Here is a 9,626-nt window from a genome sequence, read left to right on the forward strand (position 1 = left end):
AGTGAGGCAATGTAGTTTGAGTGCAGGGACACCAGTAACAACCTGCTTTGGAACTAGAGGCGCCGGCTGGAAACTCGTACAGAAATGCCTCGAGTCAGCAAGTACAACTCTGAACAGTACAGATGGGACCTGCATGATCTTCTTAACAAAAGGATTTTATGAAAGGCCAGCTTTAAGAAATGAGGAGAAGTGACAAGTGACGTGGGGCTTAAGACTTAATGCTGCAGCCTTTACCTCTGGAGGTAAATCAAAGCTAGGTAATGGCTCTTCTTCTGAAGCACCAGCACAACAAAGCTAACACAGGAAAGCTTTACTCACAGGCAGCTGCCCACCCTCACACACAGTGAGGCTACTCATTGTTCCTGGGAAGTCAGAGGATGTGAGATTTAATTCCAAACCAAGAAACTGAATGAGTGCACAGAGTCTCAACTAACAGTACAGCTGCTGGATTCTTTTTTTTTTTTTTTTTTTCCCTCCCCCCTAGTGAAATGAATGTCTCATTTTCTCTAAACTGCAGGGATAACTTCAAACTTTATAGCCACACCATGCAGAGATGAATCAGATTCAGAAACTGCTGCACTGCTGGCAGATAATGAGTTAGAATGAATTACTGAACTAAAAATGTAGCTACACATTTTATATCAGTAGAATGCTTGGATTATTTTTTTCCTACAGATCCATCAATGATGGCCTTTACCTTCTAACAAGAAAAATACAAAATGCACTGAACTTCCATTCAGAAGTCATACAACTACTTCAGCAGCACCTAATGATAACCTCAAAACATGTTTTTCCTTAACCTAACAGTGAAAATTCACGATTCACGTTGAAGGACCAGTTAAGTACTGAAGCATTAGGTTTGGATTTTCTCAACTCCCCTTTAGTTTCTGTTCCTTTTAGATCTTTGATAGACTGCAACTTGCATCTTTGGGTAGGTTTTCTTAATTAAAGCAGTTTTTTAAATAAGAAATTTATGGCTGTCACCATGTCTTCTGTAATCTACAAATGACATTTTAAATAAACTACACTGAAATTAAGAATAATGAAAAAGGGATTTTTACGATCTAATCTACAGAGAAGGTCTGTAGGATCAAATGCCATTATCAAAGCAATCTCTACCAGATCTCCTTGGACATTCAACTGAAGCAGAAAACTTAAATCTGCCTCATCATGCAGGAGCTATCTTGCTTTATGACACACAGACCACAACATTCCAATTTCAATTTGACCTAAATGATATAGATTATCTGTTCTAAAGTTAAGATTTTCAAGTGTATCTTGGTCCTATTTGTTAGTTTCATACTTATGTTAAATTTAATTTCATTAGGACAGACTCTGACACTGCTGCCAAGTTTATTGTTTGCTTTTTTCTTGCTTCTTCTGATTTAATATACACAAAGTCTGAGCGAGCTTTGCTAAGAAGTCCAAGAAATAATCAGCTTTACATTTCAAACAGCTATTAAAAGGTGCACTGTACACACATAAAAGCAGATCCTGTAATAATGGTATAGTTTGCCTAAACTTCCTCAAACATAAGACGAATGAATCTTCAGTAACTACCACTAGAGGGCAAATATTAACCCCAGTTCCCTTCCTACACAGATGCTGGCAAACAGTGCAACATGCAATACAATTTCCTCAAATACAGCTAGGATTAGTGACAATACTACTTTTTTTTCTGCCCTATAGTGTTTGATTTGGATAAGGCAGGTGGTTAACTACTCCCTAACAGTAAAGCTAGTAAGAGGGCATATTTTAGATATGTATTGAATACAAATACCTCTACTGAAGCGCCCCCTCCCCCAACTGTTTTTAAAGACTTTTTGTCATTCTATAGGGCAAACCAAGAACAATACTATATAAACTCCATGTAACATCAATATTTACTCTATCTGTAGGAGTCTGAGAAAGAAAACCTAAGTAGTCTTGTATCAGAATGTCCTTGTTCTGGTAACTGAAGTATGTTACTGTCATCCTTAACATTCTGCAGGTAATGGAATTCACACTATATAGAAATGTTTAGTATACCTGAAGGCAAGTCCACATAAAGAATATTAAAGATGCAGTTTAACAAAGCAGAACAAAAATTAATAAAAAAGAAGCCAGAGTGATACTGCCACTGATCTCTTAACTGAGGGTTCTGTTGACTATTAAGCTATCACCAGAGAGTTGAAACTGTGATCACTAGCGGCCCTGAAAATGCCACTTGTAACCATACTTGATGGACAGCACATTTTTCTTGCAATAAGTTTAAAACCCTAGGTTTATAAAACCTTAAAAATTGTACCCTTGACAAGAGCGGCATCTTATAATGACAAAGCAAATCACTAGGTAGCTGTAATATACAACTGATCTGTTGTAGACACAAGCTACATGCATTAAACTGGTTGTAGGTAGTTCTGCACTAACTACAGAGATGAGGGAGGGAACTCCAGTTTTCAGATCTGTTTAAAAGTTTCTAGTAGCAGTGACTTGCAAATAGGTTTCTAAAACTCACATTCCAGAACGGAAATAATACACTTAAAACTCACTTGAGTATTTATACACATATGTATTTTTTCAGGATACTAAAGAAGAGTGACAATTTAACTCTTAAAGATAAAATTCTGGCTGCACTCTCTAGCATGGTGGACTAAGAATCCAGGTTTATCACTGACACACGATGTAAATGTGACTCTTGTGAACTAACATATAATCAGCATTATGCACAACTGTTTGTACTTACACTACGACTGGGTAACTACCTGCCAATACACTTCTTATAAAAAGGCAACACAGAAGTAGTAATCAGTTTATAAAAAATGCTGTTCCAAGACTTCAGGTGTGCAGAGCTGTAAGTTTACTTCAGAATAAAACACAGACATAGGGGAGAATCAAAACTTTTAGAGTTGTACTTGACCATATATTTGGACAAAGCAGAATTACACTGCATATAACAAACAGTAAAATTTCTTAAAAGTTGTTACAAATATTTTACTTTCTACCTGTACGATCATTAACATAGTTTACTATATCAAGATTTTTTCTAAAGGCTTAAAACAAAAACAATCCCTCTAAACTACTTTCCAACAGTAAAATTTAAGTAAAATGCTTACATTCATTTGACAACAAAAAAACATATTAAAAATGTTGTGTGGGTGGTGCAAGAGCTGCTCTTTCAGCTATAACTTTCTTCCAGGGTTATTCCTGTGAAAAGAAAGAAAACAGTCTTGCTGTAATCCGTTAATAATCAAACTCCAAAACCTTACACACACACACACACAGAGCAAGATAAACTGGCTAACCTGCAATTCACTAAACTGTTTACCTTTTCCTCTTTGCGTCTGTCCTTTTCTTCATTATTCTCAATCGTTTCTTCTTCATCTTCCACAATCCCATCCCCTTGGTATTTGTCATGCGTCCACTTCGGACTGCTACCTGACTTTTTGAAGTTAAAACGCCCTCTGCCACGCTGGAAAGTACCACGGCCTCTTCCTCTTTTGGCCCAATAATCCACACCATCATCTCTGTCATCATGCTACAATAAAACCAGGCAAAGATTAAGGTTAGAACACCTCTCAAATGTACTCCTTAAATGTTGGTACTCTGTATCAAATTTATACTATACATAAAAAAAAAGTTATTTTGTTTTTTGTTTTTTCCTAACAGTTCAGATCATAATCTATAGAATACATTATGAAGTACATCCTTACAATTCATGATTCTATAACTAAAACAATAAAAATAAAATTGTTTTAAGAGCCCTTATTAAGAGCTGTGGGTCTACTCAAATATTTGTGAGTAACAAGTAAGTCATCTTCACTTATCTTCAGTCAGAACAAAGAATTACTCACTAGTTTTGAGGAAAAAAAATATCTGTGATTTTAAAGAAAGAAGCTCTAGGAATGTCCTAGGATTTTTTTTTTTTGTTTTAATTTTTACTTTAATGCAGAGTTCTTTATACTCATTAAGGCAAGGTAATTGAAGGCAGTTTTCAGAAACTGCTTCACCTGTGCAACGTAGGGCACATGAAGTTTAAACTGTTTAAATCTGACATTAAGAAACAATAGTTGAGTTTCTCTGATTAATAAGCTTAAAGTTTGCCATCCTGCTACCAAATATAGCCTTATATAGTTTGGTAAATCTTCTGACAATCATTCTGTGCACTGCATGAACACTACAGACAACTACTTGATATAACAAAGGTCTGTATTTAGAAGAGTGAGGTACACTTGCTTCAACAACTACTTTTTTTCCTTGTGATTTGGAAAGAAATCTGAATTATTAAACACATACTACACCTATATAAAGTAGTTTATTAATGTTTACATATTATAAGAAGAGTTAAAGGGTGGGTTTTTTTTAATTTAAAATGTTTTAAGAGATGTGAAAAAAAGCTTAATAGCTACAGTTAGTTACTTGTTCTAGCTACTACAGAATTTCTTAGAGATGTGATAATCCATTCATTTTCTACATCAACAGGTCAGAAAAGTTTATGTATGTGTGGGGACATGGAAAAGAATTCCTTGTACAAACATCCAAACTGTGATGGCATTATTTCTTGGATTACCTGTTAACTTATTTGTGACAAACTATAATGCTATAGGAGAAGGTTTACTCTTCACTGCTTAACATTTTCCAATGGTGAAACAATCAATACCCTCAGAAGTTTGCATTGTTAAGGAAATCAGCAGGAACAGAGGTTACATATTCAGTATACTACACTACTTACTGGGTGGCTACATCAACAGTCCTCCTTTCATAACCCAGATGGGAAAAAGGCATCAAAACTAAGGTGACTTCCTTGTGACTATCACCCTACTCAACTAAGAACAGAAAGACTGACAATAACAGGGTCAGCCTACATACATCCACAAATACCGTCAGCTTTTCCTTGTCTTCCACTTCTGCAGACTTCCAGAGAAATCGAAGTCAAAGCTCGATTGCCACACAGATACTAATCCAGGAAAACACGGCACAAGTCTTTTTGATTTAAAATTTGTTTTTAATAATTTTAGTCTGAGTCTGCCTCCTGCCCCGCTCACTGACAAAAGTCTTGGGGATAAATTCCGCGTCAGGCCTCCGTTATTGCCAGCCTGCTGCAGAAGGCGCAAGAGAAGCGGAACCAGCCACGGGAGCCACCCCGGTATTCTCACGGTTGCGTAACTGAAGTCCCTGTCTCTACATGCATGCTACGCTTGTAGAAAACTTGAAAAAACAAAAGCATGCATAAGACATTGAGTTCTCCACACCCACCAAGAAGTATTTCTTGCTTTTTGGGGTATATTCAGGATCCCATTCCTCTTCCTTCGGTCTCTTCTGAAAAGTAGTATTTGAGTTGCTGGGACCAGTATTTGTTCCAGCAAAGACTCCTCTGGCTCTTCCTCTGCCCCTAATTCGAAACTGATTAACCAAAATGTCATTTAATTTATTTACATAAAACCACAAAGAAGAGTTCAAGTTCTCTGTTACTGAAAATGCTCTTTCTGCGCTTAATTACAGTATCTGCAAGTGTAAAACAATTTCAAAATTAACATATTACCTTAAAGTAATATATTCAATTACCAAAGTAATATATTCAAGTAATAATTCTATTAAATTTAATTGAAACATATTTGAGTTCTTGGCATAAATTCACCCACAACCACCAAAAAGAAGTTTCCTTTTACTGCTGTTAAACCAGTGTGTTGCAACAAAAGGTCAGAAGAAGCTTCTGAAGCTGTTTACAGACAAAAACAAACAGAAAAACTAGACTGAAAAAGGGAGAAAACTGTCGGGGGAAAAGAAAGGTCATTTATGGAGTCAAGTAATACTGGTTATGAGAAAATTATTCTAGAATACATACAAACAATGCAGTTTTCAAATAAATATATCCATTTTGTGTTACTCAAATATTTTCAACTGAGATTCAGAAATGTACTTTAGGCCAAATTAAATTTCAAATGAGCAAATTCTTTACTCAGAAGAATCAGCAATACATACAGTTTAGAGTAGCAATGCTTGAAGTGAAAGCGTCTTAAATATTATTTATAATGAATTAACAGGATTTTAAAATGTTAGGCTAAAAAGTCTTACAGCAATAAAAAAATACTTGAGTCAGAATACATGAAGTAGTAATATATACAGTTCCCTCAGCATGTAAATTTTTAGCTTGTAGAAGACATTAAACAAGAGTTTATATCCTCCATTCAAGGGGAGAAGAAAGGTTAGGTTGGGAAGATAAAGACTGATAAAACCTGCGGTTACTACAGAACACGAGTGCCACAAGCAGCCTAGTTAAAAATACAGAACTGGGTCTTTGAGTAACTGTACAAAAGTGTGACTGGAAATTAACTGCATTTGTTAAAGGTATGTATGTGCCATAAACACAGACCATAATATAGATACAATTACCTAACTTGAAGGAGTATTATGCACACTTAGTTCCACAAAGCTCCAACACTTCACTTCTAATGCAGAATTTATGCCAGACAGTTTTTAAACTACTTTGAAATCAAATAGACTGAGTAACAACCCCTAAAAGGCTCACAAGACCTGTCCAAAACACTGCAGGCAAACAAACCAACAAAAAATTTATTGGAGAATCACTTGGAAAGTGGCAGACTATCACCTGAAGAAAACAAACTGTACAAGAGGGGAAATACCAAATGCTTTATGTCTAATAGCTTTGAACCCTTTACAGAATTAGGGCACAAACAGTATCACAGTGGGGGGAAAAAAAGGGTGTAGCAACAAAATGATTACAGGATTAAAGAGAAGAGGGGAAAAAAAAAATAAAAAATCACATTTCCTGGTATTAGGTCCTATGATCAGATTCCCTTTAAGAAAAATATCTGCAGCTTTCCTCAACGCTCCCTCCCCTGCCCAGGTCATTCCAGACAAAGAAATATGGGAGGTGAAATCCACTATGGTGTTACCTTTATGGGCTTACTTACTGCAAAGACCATCACAAAAAGGACAGAGTACATTTTCTCTAGAAAGAAAAAACTCCTTTTGATCAGAACTGGTACACACACAATTCTTTAGAAATTGGATACTAATGACAGTGTCATTAAGAGATTCTACTTATCCTTATTTCTGTGTTGCTACTTCAAAACTATTCATGATATTTACGTACAAGAAGCCTACAATTAAACATCATAGTCTATCAGCAGGCGTTACTGAAAAATCATTGCTGATTTAACGTGAAATTGACAGCTGAGCTCACATTAAAGTCTCCCCTATCCAGCAGGCTCTGCTCTCCCAGTGTATCAAGGCTTCCTGCTTTGGGGAGGATTTACAACCAAAACATTTGATTTACTCCAAAAGCAAAGCAGTATTTACTGGAATGCAACTACTATTCAAAGACATTCCTACACTAGCCACTCTGCATGTTTCAATACTATCCAAGCTGTATTCCTAAAGAGAAGATCTGAGTCAACAGGCTGGCCTATTGAGATTCTCCTGTTCACAGTTTGTTCTACAAGCCTATGTGACCGAAGACGTATGTCACTCGAGAACGTTAACCAGTTATTACTGCACAGCCGGAACTGGCAGTCATCAGCAGTTAAATGAGAAGTCTATTAAACTTCCAATTCACACCTACTTAAATTTAATGTAAAGAAGCCATCTCTTTCATGATATGCACAATCTGGTTTCATAAAGCAGTAAGGCTTCCATCTATCACGAGTTTTCTTCAAGTGATTCCTCCCTAGAGGAGAGGGGGTTCTAAGCTCTGCTTTTGTTTAATTCAGTGCCACTAGCTTACGCAGCTGGTAACTGTGCTGGTACTGTCATATTTGATGCCTACACCATCCAAGGGTTTATACATTTATGCCACATAGCTGTTCCTTAGTAATTATATTTTTTTTTTTAAAAAAAAGGAGGAAATTATGCATTTTTAGTGTTAAGAAATTCTGAAATTCAAATTTTCTTCTAACTAGCTCTAGTTTTTTAGGTTCAAACCTTAAATCAATTGTTGCAAACTTCAAATTCATTTTGGACACCCTTGTGTGTAGTCTGAAACTTTTTACACTACTACAAACAATTCAAGGTACATTTATACCAAACAATGCCTTTTAGCATTATTTAGTCTTAATTACAGGCTACATGAAGGAATTATTGTGAAAGTATGAAATTATTCCTACCCATTATGTAAGTCTAGTTGACATTTTTTTGCCCACCCAAACAAGGAATTTGTGTTTTGCTCACTTTTGTGTGTTTTGGTTTGGTTTTGTGGGGTTTTTTTTTTGCTGTAGTGGGTTTGGGGTGTTTTTTTGGTAGTTTTTTTGTTTTGTTTTTTTAAAAAAAATGTTCCTTAGCTTTTCAAGGCCTCCTTTATCAATTCCTAGTCTTTCCTAATGTTTCTACATTTCCTAATTAAGTATCAGTAATTACATTAACATGCAATTTTTAACTTTAAAACTTTTCTGAAGACCATTGCAGTCAATATTTAACTTTCCAAATCACAATGCTAAAATATTCCAGAGATAAATTAATGAGCTTTCATGCTCACTGTGGCTAGTCCGGGCTAAAAAAACATTGAAAAATAGCAAGTATACCATCTCCTCTCCTTAATACAGTTGTTTCAAGGTTGTTGTATATTTTTAATTATGTGCCATTCTCTGTTTAACAAGTTGCAGGCATCACAAAGGATGGCAAAACCAAACTGGAAATGACATGGAAAAACAGAACCTGCGGGGAGTTAAGGAGGTAAGAGATCACAAGATTTAATATTTACAGAAAGGTAAATTTTCAGTTTCTATTAGGCAACAACATAATTACAAAAGAGCAAGAAATAAACAAGAAAATAATTTTTCCTGCCCTTACACAAGGGTCTCTAATGGCATGCTAATGCATATTTACAAACCAACTAAGTGCTATGGGGCAGTGCTCGGGAGGGGAAAACAACTTTTCAGGTTTGGTACATAAAAGAATTCAAGAATCACTACTATGAAAGAAGTTTACCCTAACATTAATCACTTTAACACTTCCTCATTTTATTTGTTATACTATTACTATTAGCAAATTGTTCAGAATTTGGGGGAGGAATAAGACAGCAACTTACAAAGGTGCCTCTCGGCCTGTTGACTCCTGCAAAGCCAGAGTAGTCTTTCTGTTCATGGTGGGTTTTGAACTCTTCATCTCTTTCTTTCTTGCAATCCTTTTCTTCCCGAGAACTGGACGAGGAAGAAGATGGGGAGGAAGATGGGGAGGACCGAGCACGGTCTTGATCTCTTTTTTGTTTACTGAAAAATAAAAAGATAAACTATGTGCTATTTTTAAAGTACTAGATAGTCTGTAACATGCTACACTAAAAGGGGTCTCTCTATATTTTATCACAAACTATCCCCCTTCTGGTTATAAAGTCACATATAAATTACATATTTCAGATGTTAAGGTGAAGTATAGTTCCACTCTCCAGCCTCCTCTTACACATTTAAATGCACTAAATGTATATTACTGCTAGTGAGTTGGAAAGCAGCAGTCTGCAAACTGCAAATACAGTTTTTCTAGGTTTTGATGCCATGAAGAAATTCTGTTACTTTAAGATCTGCCTTTCTTCAGAGGCAGAAAAAAGGAAACTGAAGGGAAGAAAGACCTTCAAGGCAAAGTTTTACAGTAACTTTAAAAAATTCAGTTTGCACACTGTTGAGAAGATACGGTGT

The 9,626-nt window shown here is 35.8% G+C and overlaps 1 protein-coding gene across 1 annotated transcript in view; it reads right to left on the reverse strand.

Moving 5' to 3' along the window:
- Positions 1-2,880: 2,880 nt before the first annotated feature.
- Positions 2,881-9,626, reverse strand: part of BCLAF1 (BCL2 associated transcription factor 1) — a 16,561-nt gene continuing 9,815 nt past the window's right edge. Inside the window, exons 8-11 of the mRNA XM_029084181.1 lie at positions 9,026-9,206; positions 5,236-5,382; positions 3,308-3,517; positions 2,881-3,186 (exon numbers count right to left, since the gene is read on the reverse strand). Of these exons, the coding sequence (XP_028940014.1) occupies positions 3,181-3,186; positions 3,308-3,517; positions 5,236-5,382; positions 9,026-9,206 (544 nt within the window). The 3' untranslated portion in view covers positions 2,881-3,180. The remainder of the gene's footprint in view (positions 3,187-3,307; positions 3,518-5,235; positions 5,383-9,025; positions 9,207-9,626) is intronic.

The sequence above is a fragment of the Antrostomus carolinensis genome, unplaced genomic scaffold (assembly GCF_000700745.2).
Source record: "Antrostomus carolinensis isolate BGI_N321 unplaced genomic scaffold, ASM70074v2 scaffold17220, whole genome shotgun sequence".
Classification (NCBI taxonomy): Eukaryota; Metazoa; Chordata; class Aves; order Caprimulgiformes; family Caprimulgidae; genus Antrostomus; species Antrostomus carolinensis.